The sequence below is a fragment of the Eubalaena glacialis genome, chromosome 4 (genome assembly GCF_028564815.1).
Source record: "Eubalaena glacialis isolate mEubGla1 chromosome 4, mEubGla1.1.hap2.+ XY, whole genome shotgun sequence".
NCBI classification, from domain to species: Eukaryota; Metazoa; Chordata; class Mammalia; order Artiodactyla; family Balaenidae; genus Eubalaena; species Eubalaena glacialis.
The window spans coordinates 90,178,625-90,196,588 of NC_083719.1; the positions used below are offsets into that span (position 1 = coordinate 90,178,625).

General features: G+C 34.9%; 1 protein-coding gene across 2 annotated transcripts in view; it reads left to right on the plus strand.

The window, feature by feature from the left end:
• Positions 1-17,964, plus strand: part of MAN2A1 (mannosidase alpha class 2A member 1) — a 165,242-nt gene that overhangs the window by 112,075 nt on the left and 35,203 nt on the right. For both annotated transcript variants that reach the window (XM_061188043.1, XM_061188044.1), the window contains exons 13-16: positions 2,091-2,256; positions 3,580-3,798; positions 4,537-4,659; positions 7,564-7,678. In XM_061188043.1, the coding sequence (XP_061044026.1) occupies positions 2,091-2,256; positions 3,580-3,798; positions 4,537-4,659; positions 7,564-7,678 (623 nt within the window). The remainder of the gene's footprint in view (positions 1-2,090; positions 2,257-3,579; positions 3,799-4,536; positions 4,660-7,563; positions 7,679-17,964) is intronic.

Sequence of the window (17,964 nt, forward strand, 5' to 3'; positions counted from 1 at the left end):
CATGTTCTAGAGTTCTTCACATACTGGCTCTAAGCCTCTGGGCACATGGGGTTCAGTAGTAAGTCACTCATTTCTGGGATGCTGGTTTGAACATCTTTGGTGCTAGACATGAGTGATCCTCAACTGCTTTTCTTCTCCAGTGTACCTGAGGAATATAGTGTAGTCTAGTTGATAACAATGAACCCTGGCATTTGTGATTCTCCAGGTGTGTTTGTGATAGGAGAACAATCAGGCAAAACGTAAGCTCTGGTGGAGGGCAGTGGGAGGGTGCAAATAGGTTGATAGATTCCTTCAGGTAAGTCTGTTAAGCACACCTCTCAAGGGGGCAGTACTCTCACTCTCCTTGAGAATTGCTTCTGTGGATAAAAATGGGGTTTTGTCTAGTACTTTGAGGCTTCAGTGCCCTTTGTAGATATGTTTTTGACTGCATGCTTCAGCTGCTCTTTTCTCATATACATGTGGAATCTCAATGAACGTAAATGGTGTAAGTTAGATCTTGTGATCCTGATGTATATACTGCAAGCCTAATAGGAGCTAGAGACGTTCTTATTGTCATATATTGTTACCTTTGGTATCTCACAGTACTGTCTCAATCAAAAGTGCTTCAGCTGATAAACAATTTATAAGTCAAACATTTTATAGGTTTTACGCTACATCCTCTTTCTTTTCCTTCGTGCTTTTCTGTTATCCTTCACTTTAGTTTTGGCCACTGTATTAATTTTATTTCCTGACAAACCATTTGCAATGCAGTTGAAATATACAGGACACATATAGGATAAAAGAGCGCTGCTAGGCTTTCTGATGCACTAAATAAACAATGCTAGCTTGCTTGGACCAAGTCTGATATCGCTATGGGTAAGAGGGAGAAGTGGTTGACTGACTATTCATTTCTGTGTTCCTGAAGTTACAAAATTGTGTAGGAAAGCAAAATATTTCAGATCGTGAAAATATTCACTATTGAATCAGTTATATTATTAGTCAAATATCCTCTTTGAAATACTGCTTATTTTATTTGAAGATAATATGATGCAAATTGTTTATAAAGTAAAATCATAAATGTTACAAAGAGTGCATAATTCATGACGTCTGTGACATGATGATCTAGAACGTTTTTACTCACAGGCAAAGCCATGAAGCAGTGAGGATCCGGCAGAGTTATGCTACTGAGAAAACCAAGGATGTTAGGGGATTCAACTGACAATTATTTAAATATCAAAGAATTGAGAGAGAACTTTTGGAAAAATGATTAAGTCCTTGAATATTTTTTATAAATATAGTTATGTTTAAAACCATCCTGTAAAAATGAAATGTTATGTGAAGGATGTCATAATGTACTAATATAAAATATTGTTGGAAAAATTTTGCCAAAAACCCTACTTTATTCTAAGAATTGTACTTAGTTGCAAACATTGCCTAAACTTATTTTAATAGTCATTATTTCCCTTTTCTAGCCAAGTTCCAATCAATTTTTTTACCACTATTTATTATAAAATTTCAGCCTCTATTTTAAGTGGATTCACTTCAAATGACCTTTCCTCTAGAACCAACTCTCTCGGATAAAATAAGGGCCCCTGTGTATAAAATATATATGTGAATTATGTGATTCTGCATGTATAGCCGTACATTTCACTGTGTTTTAGTGATCTAAAATGAATGAACTAAATGAATTGTAATTGAAATTAGTTGTGACTAAAATGCAGACAGACAATTTATGTATTTTCTTGTTCAGTGAGTTAGGCAGGGATCAGGATATTAGATGTATAGGGCTGGTTATTTTAGAAAGACCAATAAAACCATATGTATATAAGTCATTTTCTGGGACATAGAAATAACTTAATTATAGTTGTATTAATGTCCTTCATTTGTATAACATTTATTCTTAGAAAGTGAGTCATTATTTCATTACCCTTTGTACTGTGTGGTATTTGTTGTGATGAAATTGCCTGTTCTCCAAAAGTTTTACCAAACTATTTCTTATAATTCTTCTCCTTGTGTTGGCATTATGACTGTCTATGACCTGAAGTCTCACAAATAATGTGGAAAAGTTCAAATATCTTGAGACCCCAATAGTAAAGCGACTGTTTTTGCAGGTATCTTGTGGTCTACAATCCTTCAGAACAAGACCGAAACTCAGTAGTCTCAGTCTGTGTGAGCTCCCTGACAGCACAGGTATCCTCTGCTTCAGGAAAGCCCGTGGAAATTCAAATGAGTGCAGTGTGGGATACAGCAAGTACTGTTTCACAGACAGCCTATGAGGTATGTGCTCTCTATAGAACTTAGAGAGGCAACATGGAAAAAGCATAGCCAATATATAGTTTATATATGTATTAATATGTACCCCTGAGAGCTGTCAAGTTGGTGTATGTAAAGTGGTTAAAGTTGTAAATGCCAGAGGATTTAACTGGTGAGTTAAATGACACTAAAGGAAAATAGATCCTGTGTTTTCCAAAATATTAATATCTTTGTTAGTATGTGTATTGTATGTTATTTTTAGAACGTTATTAGTATGTATATTGTATATCTTTGTATATCTATTGAAACTTGTTCCTGAAGTCATGAAGTAATCATTTCTCATAAAATTTTGAATTTTTTGTCTAACGCAATTTAATGACAGTTATAAATATTGAAATGGAGATAAATACCATCCTTCTAAATAACTTGGGATACTTTCAACTTTTCACTGCAAAGGTGACATTAATATACCGTGAAAGAAAGACTTCCTAAAATAAGTAAGATGCTTCTTTTCTGAGATAATTATGGGAAAAATCTGGATTCAGTAATAGACATTTTTGGGGGGAAAATGTCTTAAAATAAGCAATATTAAACTGAACCCCCATATCACTGGAAGGATCTAACTTTTAGAGTTTGGAGTACTATTTAAATTGTACTCCAAACTCTATAAAGACACAGACATAAACTAGGAACTCTAAAAGAAAATTAAAAGCCATTGCTGGCTGCTCTTATAAATTCATAATTCTTTAGATAGAAAGGAAAGTATAACACAAGTTTTGGTCAGATTTTACAGGAAACAGCCCATTTAGAGAATGGAACAGTAGCTCCTGGAAGGCAGGAGTCATGTCTCATGGTGGGTGCATCCTCCATGCCTTGTTCAGTGTCTGCTGGACCCCAGGCATTTGATGGCTGGTGTTGATTGAACTAATGTGCTTAATATTTATATTGTTACACTTACCATTTTTATTTTTAATGTACTGAAATATTATAGTATTATTAAAAGATTCCTAATAATTAGGAAAAATCATTGTTCACAATAAACCCTTACCTTCATGGAGAATTTCCCTGTCTGAGCATCCATTACAAGCACCGTAGGACAATTGAGGATGGTCACATAATTTCATATATTGGATGAAAGCAGTAATGTCTTTGATAGTCTTACCCACTTGAAGTTATTAGTTTCCCTGGATAAACAGAGATGTGGATACTCTACCCATAAGTTATCAAAACATATTTATGGAATAGTACTATATTCTCTTTTTTAAGAGTTTTTTACTAGAAGTATATATGGTTTCCTTTCAATAGATACATTTCTCTTTAATAAATTCTCTCCTTTGTCTTGTAAAGATCTCTTTTCTAGCACAGATGCCACCATTGGGACTGAAAGTATATAAGATTTTGGAAACAGGAAGTTCAAATCCACATTTAGCTGAATATGTCCTATATAATGGTCATATAGCAAATAAAGGAATTTTCAACATGAATAATATAAAAAGTGCTCAAGAAGATATAACTCTAGAGAACTCCTTTATTAAGCTGCGGTTTGGTCAGTCTGGGCTTATGGAGGTATGTTCTGAATAGTTCTGAAATTTATAGAAGTCTCGTCACTTTTATTATAATATATGCAGATTACTTCTGCAAAGTGGGAAAAGTGGACACATTCTCTGGGAGAAAGGATAGATGAGCTATATGTACCTTCTCCTTGGGGTCCACAGTGACCACTTGCTCCTTATAAGTGTGGTCTGTGGGTGGTGCTGCTCAGTGGACTGTTTGTTATTTGTCCACAAGATAAGTATGGAAGCTGTGGCTGTTTAGAAATGTTTATGGAAACTTTAAAGTAATTTGGCTGAGTAAAATTATGCCTATTGAATCTAATAATAAAAAATTTGAGTGTATATTTGGCATATCACTTTAATTTTTCTAGGAATTCACTTTCATTGTACTTTACAAAAAATATTGTTCCATGCATATTGGAAATAAAAATAAATCCACTCCTTTACTACAGAAAGTTTGAGAAGTACTGGTCTAATCTCTTAATTTGTGTATCTCTTTCTTCCTTGGTGAAATGTGTTCTTTTTGTTCCTATTGCAAAGATTTTAAATCCTAAGGTTAAGTATAAAATTTTGAGTGTTTATCTAAGAATTGTGAATATTAGAGGCTGAATGTTATCATTTTTGAATCTATTGCCAGGTAATTTTTTTTTTTTTTTTTTTTGAAATTGACATATACATGTAACTAGATACAACTTGTTAATGTCAATCGTGAGTTACCTTAAATTTTTTTTTTTTTTTTTTTTATCCTTAGGAAATGATAAATAAAGGAGATGGTAAAAGTCATGAAGTAAAAGTGCAGTTTTCATGGTATGGAACCACGAGTAAAAAGGACAAAAGTGGTGCCTACCTCTTCTTACCGGATGGGGAAGCCAAGGTATGTGCTGGTGAGCTGAGCAGTGAATAAGCACTTATTGAAAGAATAATGAGGAGCAAAATAAATGCATCTCAATATTTTGTTATCTATTAGGAATAGATGAGTTGGCTCCATTATATATATCATTATTGACACTTAGCAATTTCTAGTTGAAATTTAGATAAACAAATAATTTCTCAGAGTTGGAATTCAGTTAGGATGCTACAGTGGACAAATGCTCTCTATGGAAAGAAGCTAGATTTGATTTAAGATTAGGGTGCTGCCGTGTTGTTGTGTACATATGTGGCATGGCATATATATAGACACAAAATTCCTAGCCATATGAGAAAAATAGATTGACCACTGAGCCATTTTTCTCCTTAAATTTTAGCACTTTAAAAAACAAACAAAAAAATGTTTTCCTACCCTTGACTATAAAGGTAGTATATGCAAATCTTAGCACATTTAATGCAGAAAACTGAAGAAAACAATAAAATTTGCCAACTATTCCACAAGCCCATGTAAACCCCTGCCAACATTTTGATATATTTTTACTGTCTTTTATTCTATGCGTATCTTTTTTCCCCATTTTTAAGTTTTTGTCTTCCTACATGAACATATTTTATTTTTCATTGTGACAATGCTCACAATCTGATATGTTCTTTGAAAACAGAGTATACACTTTTGTGTTTAAAAACTTTTAGCTATAAGATGAATAAGGTCTGAGGGTCTGATGTATAATATGGTAACTAGTTGATAGCACTGTATTATATAATTGAAATTTGCTAAGAGGGTAGAACTTAAGTGTTCTCACACAAAAAACGTGTGTGTGTGTATATATGTGGGGAAAAAAAGAATTTCCTATTGTTGCATATGTACATTTTCTCCCAATACTTTACTACTGTAACACTGTGATAAGCTTTCTCTGTAGCATTCTTTTTGTACAGTGCTAATTATTTCCTGAGAATAACTTTCCAGAAGAGTCATTTTGTGTCAGTGGATGAAGCCTTTTAAGGCTTTTGACATATACGTAATACTTATCTTCCCTCTAGAAAGATGGCGTACATATTCACTCCCACCAGTGTTTTTTTGAGAGTAGCTCTCTAGTATGCTATTCTAAGCTCTGAGAATTAGCCATATTAAATGCTTTACCTATAATAATGAGTGAAAAATATTTTACTGTTAAGATTTTTATGATTATTAGTGAGGTTGAACTTTTTTATGCCTTTATCTTTCATATTTCTTTTATGAGTTTCCTATTTAAGTTCTTTGACCATTTTTCTATCGATATGACTTGTGGATCTGTAAGTATTCTTTATATATGGTAAAATTAATCCTTTTTCCTATTTATTGCAATTCTATATCCTATTTATGCCCTCAATGTGTCATTTAGTTTGTTAATTCTTTTATTCTTCTGTTATGTAGTAGTTTTTAATTTTTGTGTAGTCAATTTTGTATTTTTTTCTTTAGAGTTTCTTCCTTTGCTTTTACACTTACACAGGCTTTCTCCACTTTAAGATAAATTAAATATTCTCCATATTTTGTTGCCTAGGGTCCTGTCTCCTGAAAAAGTTACTTTTGTTCTAGAAAAGCTTGCTAACCAAAATCAAATATAGATTTTAAGAGATTTTGTAGGCCACACTCAGGATTCTAGTTATTTGTCATTGTTTCTGTTTTTTTAAATCATTGAGGAATTAAAGGTAAGCTACAGCTCATAGTAGGCATTTCAGGATGGGCAGTGGATCTTAAGTATAAGCTACATCAGTGTTTTCTCACTTAACAGCTTTTGTCATTAGACAGGCATTTTGTTTTGACTGACATTTTCTTAAAAAAAAAAAGTAGCTATGCTATAGAATATTATACATGGACAATTATAATTATTAATTTATTTTAAATGATTTTATCTTTAAATAGCTCTAATATTAGATAAAAGGATAAAGAGAATCATCATATGTTTACAAAGAAGAAATAAAAGAACATCAGGGAAAGAGACAGCTGGGTTTTTCAGAAAAAGGCCCGGACATCACCGTCCTAGGTTTCATTCTCCTCCATTACTTTCTAGCTATATGGTAATTAGGTACAAGAACTTTGTTAACTATAAAGCATTATATTAATTTCAGAATATTTTTCTCTAGCCAAAGAGGTAAATTTGGAAGAAAATTACACAGTTCTGAAAATCTTGTGCTACATTGCAAGCCTAGCTTTTTATGCTATTGTTGAGCTTTCTAAGGTGTGTAATACTTAAGAAAATAAAATTCTTCATAAATGCTTTAAATTTTGTTTCTGTGTCATATAAGTTATGTGTTTCATTCCCATAGTTTCTTTAATCTAGATTCTAAATAATGAAAACTAAACCAGTGGTTGCCATAGTTTTTCCGAGCTTGGAAGTTGGCTTTATATTCAGCTAGTTCTTTCGAGTAAAAGGGCAGTGTTAGAGTAGTAAACCTGACTGTGATTAAACTATGTTTCTGAATCCTGCTTCCTGTTTGCTTAAGATGACTCCCTGTGGTCATCCTAGCCACCTTCCCAACCCCTGAACATTAGGGAGCCATGGTTATAATAAATGTTTGCCTGAGAAAATGTCACTGCTATAGAACGGTTGCTCATTCTAATAAATAACATATGGACAATATAGAAAGATTTTAATTAGAAATTTTTATATCTGGGAGAAATGTTTGTAGATCATCTAGGCCAATCAGGTTGTAAAATTTTTATTTTCTATTTTCAGCAGTTTTTGTCTAATGCAAAACCTTATATTCAATTTTTGTAGCACGCACATATTCCGATACCTCGTAAGGTTTGTTTTTCACTTAAAATTACAAATATCAGGTGATATACATTTGCCAGTTTAGAAACTATAATAAACATTCCTTGGAAAAACTAAAAGCCAAAATACTTTTCTTAAAAATGTGATTTCCTCCTCAGCCTTATGTTTACACAACACCACCCTTTGTCATAGTGCAACATGGAAGGTTTTTTTCGGACGTGACTTGCTTTTTTGAACATGTTACCCACAGAGTTCGACTGTACAACATACATGGTAAGAAAACAGAGAAACGCAGATGTGAAACAAATGTATACTGATTCTTGAATTCTTGCTTTTCTTTTGTTGGTTTTAATAAATTAGCAATTGGTTTTCGGAGATGACAATCATCTGTCTAACCTTGACATCAGACTTATCATATGATTTAAAATGTAGTATTTACCCTTTGATAATCAAAAATGGTAAAACATTTAATGCCTTACATATACTTGTTCTTTGCTTCTGTATATCTTCTCCTTCCTATTGCAGTATTTGTCTTAAGTCATGTGCTCATTTCTCAGATCTAAAAACAGTATAGTGGTTTTCTTTTATTTTATAAAATGGAAATTATATTAAATGTGGCTTTCAATTAATGGATCACTGACTACCTCTGTCACACACACACAAACACACACACACACACGGCCTGCCTTAAATATAGAATGTATTGTCATAGTGTACTACTAGAATTTAACTTTAAAAGAAAAATGTTCTCTGCTTGTTCTGCTTGTTTATGACTCTTTAGCTTGTAGAGCATAAAATCAGGCAGTTTTTATTGCTTTTAAGACAGTATTGAAGCAGCTTCTTTGTTAATCAAGTTTTAAGAAATAGACCTTTGATCTCATTAGAAACTGAACTGTGGACAGTGGCACTGGTCCTTCCATAGGATTTGGGTAGAGCTGTGGTTCCCAAACAATCTCAGAACTGTACAGTTTTGTTGGTTGATTTTGAATTCGCTGTTTTTAGAATGGAGTACTCTTCCAACCACAAGTTTAATCCTGATAACCAGGCCATTTACCATTATATCAACTCTCTTAGAAAGGACCTCATAAAAATGCCACTTTAAATGTTTTGTTGCTGTTAGCTAAGATGAAAAATTAGAAAAGGAAAATATTCTTTCCCAGAATCTTTTTTTTTTTAATTAATTAATTTATTTATTTATTTATTTATTTTTTTGGCTGTATTGGGTCTTCGTTTCTGTGCGAGGGCTTTCTCTAGTTGCGGCAAGTGGGGGCCACTCTTCATCGCGGTGCGCGGGCCTCTCACTGTCGTGGCCTCTCTTGTTGCGGAGCACAGGCTCCAGACGCGCAGGCTCAGTAGTTGTGGCTCACGGGCCTAGTTGCTCCGCAGCATGTGGGATCTTCCCAGACCAGGGCTCGAACCCTTGTCCCCTGCATTAGCAGGCAGATTCTCAATCACTGCGCCACCAGGGAAGCCCTCTTTCCCAGAATCTTTAGGCAGGTAGACAATAAAGCATTTCAAAACCAGTGATAAAATGAATGGGCAGGCACTGTTTACTTTTTAGGTATTGTGGGGAAGCAAAGGCTGCTATGTTGAGGGAATTTCTTAGTTTTCTTAGACAACTAAGTTCAGTTTTCAAATTTCAGTGTCTAAATTTGATTTTGTTTTTAGTTAACTTTCTTAAACTTCAGATCTCAACGATGTTTGCCTTTTGGTAGAATTTCAGGTGTGGACAAACTTTCTCATGTGACTTCTTAGGTAGTAATGTGATATGTTTTCAGGATGACCCATTATTCATATGTTGAATTAAGAAGTAAAAGGTCTTCTAGAAGATGGTAAAGTCATATTAGACACTAACCTTGTGTCTTTTGCAATTATCTGAAATCACTTTGCTACCTACAAGAAAGTCTGTAGTTTTGAAATAATCTTTTATTTAGTTTCCCAAAACCTTTTAAGTCAGAAACACTATTTTTGGCTATCTCTTTGTACTCTTGCATAAGCCGTTGTTTACTGTTTCTGAGAGCCCTAAAACTCCATCTTCAGCTGTGGCCAAAGGTTTCATTTTATGGGTAGAAAATAGCATGATCACACAGGAGATGTGCTTATCTACTTTTAAGTTTGCTTAAAACTGTTGTGTTTTAATGGAGAAGTTCTTCCTTGAATATAACATGGCACCGTTTGGCACAGATCTCCGTCATCAGGCTTGGTTTACTATTGCTTTTCATCAGTTATATTTAGGGATAGGCTGTGTCTCAGAGTTGCTGAAGCAACTCATCAGAAAAATTCCAACTTCTCAACAGGTGTATTTGCTTAATTGCTTTTGCTTCTGTTTAATTGCATCCGTCCATCAATGCAACTTCTGAGTTTTCTTCGGTTGGCCATAGAATCTGGGTCTCATATCAAAGGGTGGTTTCTGTAAATTAGAGGGCCCTCTTCTGCTTCTGTGGCTGTAGCCTAGCTTGCCGTCATGCTTCAGTGGCCAATTTGGAAATTAGTAGGCTCTGACTTGGCCCGTTTACTTATTTCAATAAACACACACTCATCAGAACTAAATGCTTGTCTTTTCTCCTCTTCCCCTCCCCTCCTGTCCCCTACTGAGCAGTCAGAAATGCCCAGTGGCTGACGAACAGCCCTTTAGCAGGAGCAGGGGCCACGGAGAATTCACTGACCCCCAGCTCTCCAAGGTGGCAGTGCTGGCTCTGATTAGTCAGTTAAGGAATAGAGGTTGTTTTGAACGGAGTACTTAGAGTATTAGCATAACAAAAATAATAATAAAGAATAAATATGCAGACCTCAGATTGCCTCTGGATGTCTCAGTGGGTGGAATAAACTTGAGCTCAAGCCTTTTTTCCTGATGTTAGATTTTTGCAGCTTGGAAGCAGGAAACTTCAGAAGTTTGTGGGAAATGACAGATGAATAAGTTAGATATAATGTGAAGTTAACTTAAAGTGCTGTTCAGATGAGTTTTACTGTACTTGCTTGGACTGAACCTGAAACCAGCATATGTAACTATTCAAAGTGGCAGATCCATCTTTCTTTTTGCTGTCTCAAGCCCGGAGCATTTTTTTTCCCCAACAAGACTACAGTTTGTGAAAAATGGAGATATTAGATCACCTGAAAGGCTTTCTTCCAAACTATATAGCCTCCCGTGTTTGTATTTGAGCTCCTGGGGAAAAAAAAAAAAAAAAAAAGCCCAGTTGTGGAGATGGAGCCTTTTCTTGGTAGCCTCTGTGACCCATTTCCATCTATCCTTTTCTTTCATACACTATTGCGTGAGGGCACAGGTTGTCTGGATCCTGTCTTAGTGGTCTTTAATTAAATCACTAACCCAGGCCTGTGACAGAGATGTGAAATCTTCAGGCTGTTTGACTCTCTAGGTGTTCACACTACCTGAAAAGGGTTTGGTTATGCAGCTCTAAAGCGTCTGTACTAAGAAATACTTGACAGCTCTTTTGAACTTTGGCCTCTTGTAAACTAGGCTTCTGAGTGATTGATCAAAATGCATAGACAAACTGACTTTTGATCTTAGGTGCTACGAATACTTCAGCCAACTTCCAAGCTTTTATAGATTGGCTTTGGTTTTAAATTTCTTAAGATAACAAAAATATCTATTCTTGAACTTAACTTATTAAACTATTTTCAGAAATAGACTAATTTTGCCCCCTTTAAACTGAGTAGATATGGTTATTTGGATGAGTATTAATGACTAGAGCCTGTTGTTAGTACCAAATTCATGATCAATGGGGGTTGGGGGGAGGGAGACTATTAATATTTTATGATTACATACTGAAATTGTATTAGTTTACTAAACCAGTTAATCACAAAAAGATTTTATTATCTCTGAGCAAGAAGGGTGAAGAAACAGAAAATGAGTTTTATTATGGATTGTCTTTACTGAGTATCCGTTCACATTAAACCTTTCAAATTCCATTTACTTGAAACATTCTTTTAAAACCTAAGGTAATACAAACCTGACAAAATATATTTAAATTCCTCAATCTCTTTTTTTAGTTACTCTTTGATTCTTCTCTCCATAAAGTAACTTTTGCCCAATTTAAGCTTCAGCAGAAAACAAAGTCAAGGACAAAAATCAACCAACACTTCCCAAATTACATAAACTGTGTGATCATTGTTGATTTTGAAACAAACTGAGTTGGGAGGCCTGGGTGCAGCCTGACTTCTGGTTTTGTTCTTGGTTTGGTATTTAACTTTAGTTTCTCTATTTGTGTTCTCTCCAAATTCTGAAAATAATAAGCAGTACAGTTTAAAATCTCTCTCTTAACATCATTTAAGCTATTAAAAACACTGTGTTTTTATTTTCGTTGTTGTTCAGACATTACATTCAAAAGGTTTCTAGAAATATTAAATTAGAGGAAATTTTGTGCTTTCACAAGCTTTAAAAGCTTCAAAAGATCAGAGCAATTTCAGAGATTTCTAATGAAACATCATGCTTTGCCTTATATCAAGCTAAATAAATCCTTTTTATGGTGACCATAACTTAATGAAATGCCCTTTTAGAACTATTTTATGATTTCTAAAAGATTATTTCGTTTGTAGAAAATAACATTTTTCTGGAGGAAAAGGTGGGAGAGGTGGGGATTAATTTTTCTTGTAGTGTAATCATCTTTCATTAAATTGAAGCTGTAAATGTTACCAGATATGCTGCTTTAGCTTTTATCATTAATCTTGGATTAGAAGGTAGAATATAATACAAGCAGAAACCCCTGTACCCCCTTGTGTTATAGTAATTTGTTATTTTACCATCACAAAAAATAGGTATCTTGCTGTGATGTTATGATCAGTAAGTGACATTCACGAGCCGTAGTTTTCATTTGTCTTCAGAGTTGTAATTATTAGACTGGTGCTATTTTCTGACATAAACTGCTACTTTGAAGAATTAGGTTGCTATGGGTTACCAATGTATCATGTTCATTTTCACTGGCACAAGGTTCATGTTCCAGATCTGTTAATATATACCTTCAAGGTTTTTTTTCCCCCTCAGGACTATGTTCTCCTAGACAGGTGTTTGTGAGTGAGTAAGTGAGTGTGTCTGTGTAAACCATGTTTCATCCCTTAGGAGAAATATCTTAAATGCAGTAAATACTTTTGCCTGTTTTCCACCAACATATTATGAAAGTACTGTATGTAATGGATCTTGCCAAAAGAAAGTACACAGTAGCCTGGGGGTAAAATGTAATGAACTGCCATCAAGAAGTATGGAAGAAAAGACTTTCCTTTGGCTGAAATGACTGATAATTTCCTTTCAAGGGCATATTTAGCTATCAAAGAGAGGTTGCTTTGTTTTTCTTCTGTTTTGAATATATAATCTAAATGGATTCATAACATGACCCTTGACTTTTAGAGAGTCAAAATGAACTGTATCCAGTTAAACATATAAGAGAATCACATTGGGAATTAGAGATCTGAATCCTTAGTTTTGCCTCTAAGCAAACTAGAGTGACCTTGAGTTTGTTCTTTAACTTCTTAGGAGAGAAAGACTAGATGGTCAATTAGGTATCACCATCAAAGAGTCTTAACAACACTTGTTTTCACATCAAGTTTCTTTGGTGCTTGACTCCTTGCTTGTAAATTCATCTTCTAAGGATGCTTGAATCTGGGCCCCTCATCCCTGGAGTCCTTCCACTTATAAACAAGGTCTCACAGCTTTGCTGAAGTTGTTTTTATTTCCATAAAAAGATTCATGAGGATATTAAAATGGTTTGTAATCAATCTCTCATTTTTCCCAGGACTACGTTCCATATTTAGTTTGATTTAAGAGCAAAAAGCATTAAGTAAGTTATGGCTAGGCAGACTTAGGTAATTAAAACATTTTTGGAATGTCATAATATGCAATTGACTGCTAAGGATTTTTTTCCTGTTAATTGGAACTTTTAAAAAATGAAATAAGTAGCTATGTGTCAAATCTGATTATTCCCTACAGGCATGAAAAGGAAGGTTATTTTAAGGGACTATAAGCACATTCTGGTTACACAAATTCAGAACTCAGAGGTTATCTTGGGGGCTGTTTGCAGCTGCTGCATTGAAGGCATGGCTTCTTAGCGGGAAATAGCATCATCTCCCACAAATATGTGTTGTACTAAACTCAGATGAAGGGAATAGGGATGGGAAACACAGGGAAGTGTGACGGTTAAGAGCTCCAACTCCAGAGTCAGCCCATGTACATTTCATTCCCAGCTCCCAAACCAGCTCTGCCGCTTACCAGGTCTTTGACCTTGTGCAGGTTATTAGCTACATGGTCTTGGTTTCATCATCCTGAAAATGATGACAATAATAGAGTCTTCCTCATAGGAGTGTTGGAGGATTAACTGAGTTAATGTACATAAAGCCTGACACATACTAAGTGTTATATCTCCTTAAGAAGAATGTGCAGGCCTGAGAGAGTGGTCATTGGAGGGTTGAGGGATTTGGAGAAGATTTGATAAAGGAAGTGAGTTTTTGAGATGCTAGGTCTTAGAGAAATGTCACTTGAATGCGCAGAAAAGAGGAAAAGAATATCACAAAGTGTGAAGTGGTGTGGGTGAGATCAAATTTCCTTGTTCCTATAAGAATTTGAAGATTCTAAGTCCATTACATATTTGCAATTTGACATCTAGTTTTCCTTTATACATTTAAATATTTGCAAAGGGTTTTATTTTTGGTATACTGTAAATATTGACATTTTAAGATAAGCATATCCAATGGGTAGCAATTTGATACTAAATCATGCATTTTTAAAAAGCCTCAACAAACTCTTCTTAAACAGTCAAATTTCATATCATTATTTTCTCCTTGAACTCATATTTCCATTCTACTTCCTCCACCAAATTTTATCTTAGTGTAATACTTTATGCTTGAGAGTCTTATTATTGGTCAACTTTTCATTATTCTTCTGAAAGAAATATGTGTTTTAAATAAATATATATATATATGTTTTAAAATTCTGTCATCCTAAAACTCGAAGTATTAAATTTCTTCTGGATTGAGTTATAAAAATTGTTATAGTATATGATTCATCAAAATATATAATTGATCTATATATATTACCACTTTGATCATTTATTTTATAAACTTGAATAGAAACAGTTTTCTTAATGACATGAATTGTACCCTTTGTATCCTAAATGTTTATGCATTCATTGGTAAATGTTACTTATTGCTAGAAGAGATAGGTTTCAGCATCGATTTTATTCTTTTTGTTCTTATAAATGTAAGGCAAAGGAATGTTGCTAACATAAATAAGTAGGTGGAAATTGAAGTTTAGTTATGAGAATGCCATTTAATTCCTTGAACTCCTTCTGAGTTATATTCCATAAATCACAGTGATCTATTGTCAAACATTAATCAATTATTTTTAATGATCTACTGTCTGACAACTTTATTAGGTAACCTTCAATTTTGTTGAAAGCCAACAATTGGAAAACCATGTGTTTTGCAAAAATATTTGTTCCCTAGTTGTTGAAGTTCAATCAGACACCAATACTTCAAATTGTTTTTGTTCAGCCCCCCTTGAGTTAGGGTGGGTGAGAGGCATGCTGCTGCCTTTTTTTCTTTCTTTCTTTCTTTTTTCTTTTTTTGGTTAAGCTGGGAGAAGGAATAGTGAAAGTGTGGTTTAAAAAAAAAGAAAAGAAAAGGAAGAACCACATGCTTCCATGGCAGGTCTGTTTCAGTGGAATCTGAGCTTCCTATTTAAAAGCACCTTGGAATAGAGCATGTTTGCAAGAACAGGAAGTAGGCAACTCCAGAGTGACTGTCAGTGTGGAGCCAGGCAGACCACTGAGATTACTCCAGCATCCTTCCTTCTCTGTACTAGACCAGCCCAAGTCTGGACTGTGGGTCATGAGCTGTTTATTCACCTCCCAGGTTAGTTAGACCACGTCTGTTTTGAATTTAAAAGAATGTTACTGATGTAGGTGTTATGTTCCTCCGAAACAGGGCTTTAAAAAACCTGTTGTTTTTTAAAATCAGTGTTTATTAGAAAAAAAAAGACAGATTCCCAGTTTTGTTGTGTATGTTTCAATTATTAGGCCTTTTTCATATGTATCATACTTAATTGGTAGAATCTTTAACCAGAATTTGCAATCTGTGTGATCAAAATGCTATACCTTTCTTATTATGCATTTACTTTTGTGTCATTGTGAGAATTATTGAAATGAAGAGCATAAAGTATGTAGACTAGTGCCTAGCTCATACATTGATCAGTAAGCAGTGGTAGTTATTTATCTAGTGCTTTATAAATGAAACACAGTGATGCATCATTATTTTCTTAAATTTGAGTCTTGGAATGAAATTTACTAAACTGTGTATTCCTGACAGCAGATGTTAAAATTTTCACTTGTGGAGAAATAATCAATGTGAACATTTACAGGCCTGGAAATCAGCAGGTACCTCAGAAGATAAATTAGATCTTGTAATGGATGATAAGTTGAGTCAGTCAACATGGATAAAAAGGTCATCCGGTTGTGGGAATTACTACCATTTCTATTCTTGGTACTTTCAGATGGGAGTACACTTTTTTTTTTTAAGTATAGTCATGATAATATTTGCTCTTTAGAAACATTATCTACATGTTGACCTACTAAATTTATCATTGTTGTGAGAATTGTCATTTAAGTGTATGTGTCAAACTAAGCAGTGTGTGTTAATTAATAATCATGTGTCAACTCCCAGTTAAGTTGGATAAGTTTACAAAAACAATGTCAGAAAGTAAATACGCACTAGGAGAGTTATTCTTACATTTTTGATCATTTAAATACAAAACAAAATACTCCCAAAATTGAAGGGGAGATATTCAAAATTAGAAGCCCTGGTTTTTCATGACAGCTCTTATTGTCCTACTTCTGCTATGACATGAGGGCTCAGTCCCTCTCTCCGTTCAGACACAGATTTGAGGAAAAGGGATGAGGACAGCAGGTTGATAGCAAGGTTCCATTTTTGCCCCAGAGCACACATTTTAAGGACAGTCACTGAAGACCTTGCTTTAAATCTTGGGTGGGTTTTTTGAGGATTTATTTTATATTTGATTTCCTATCTATTGTCACATTTCAGTTAGACTTTTGTTTGAAGGCTTAAACACCTCTCTTAGGGCTCTCACCATCAGTTTTCATTTTCCCAGGTGGGTGTGGGCCAGTTGCCGTTTTTCCATCTTGATCTGATAACTTGTCCTAAGCACACATTGAGTGCCACTAATAGGATATTGGATTCTTGCTGGAGTGAGAGAGGGGCTCTCTCTTGCTCTTTTCCCCAAGCTGCTGCCTCTCATTCCTATAACTACTTCAGTGTCGTAAGAGAGGCGTCCGATTTATATTCCTTGGAAAAGTATGCCTTGCATTTCAGAATTGTTAGAATAAGGTGATCTAGGCAGGTGGAGAGGGCTGAATTAGGCTGGTCCAGATAGATTTTAGAATGATCTGACGTGAAGAGAGTAGATTGTGCAGAGGAGATATGCCTAGGATTCTCCAGAGGCCCTCAGTTGCTGCCCAGAGCCATGACCCTGGCCTTTCCATCTGCATGACTTAGTCATTAGACCATCCTGGATGTTTGCTCCACCTCTTCTTTCAGGCACAGGGGATGTGTTAGAGGCGCCCTCCAGTTTTTCTCTCCATACTCAAAGGAGTATGTTTCTTGGTTTCCTTAAGACCAGTGCTGAGCAACAGAGTCAAGAGGGTCTTGCCTTCCGACCCTGATCCCTTGCCTCCTTAGTTTCATTTTTCCCTGCCATCTTAGAAAATATTCTTTTTAAAAAATGCTTAAAATTATTTTTATGTATAAAATGCAAATTATATACATGTATGTGTGTGTGTGTATTTACACACATACTCTTTTGACAAAAATTTCACACATTATGGATATAACATAAAGTCTCTCTGGAATCTGTGTCTGGCCCCTATCCACTGCTCAAGAGAGGTAATACAGATATTTGCATGCTTTCTCTCTTTCTCTCTCTCTCTGTCTCACACACAGACACACCCCTACAGAAATGTATAGTATTATGTTTGTGTCTGTTTCAGCATAAAGTTCATCGTACTGTGCAAACGCTCTGTTTGCTTTTCCCATCAGATCTTTCTCTGCCAGGACAGACAGTTGCCTCATTCTTTTCATTTGCTACGCAGCATTCCATAGCATGGGTGTACCTGATTTTATTATTCATTTGCCTGTTGATGGACATCTAGCATGTTTCCCCATTTTTTTTGCTCTTGGCACCAGTGCACTGTAAACATGCTTGTGCTCGTGATTAGTGTTCATTTTAGGTAGATAAGAGAGGTAATTGGGGTATGTGTCTTTAATATTTAATATATATTACTTTATTGGCTTCTAAAGTGACTGTGACGTTTTAAAAGAGATTTTCGGATTGTTTTAAAGAAGGTTTGGGTTCTGGCAAGCCTTGTCCCTTAATTTTATTTCACTCAATTCAGTAACTCTTGCAGCTTATCAGATCCCAGATCAGTGCCCTCTCTCCTTGTTTGAAAATAATCTGTAGCTCTCCTCTCTACTTAAGCATTCCTACAAAGCTTTTCCCAATCCTTGGTCCCAAAGTAATTTCAACATTTTCCAGTAGTTGGTCT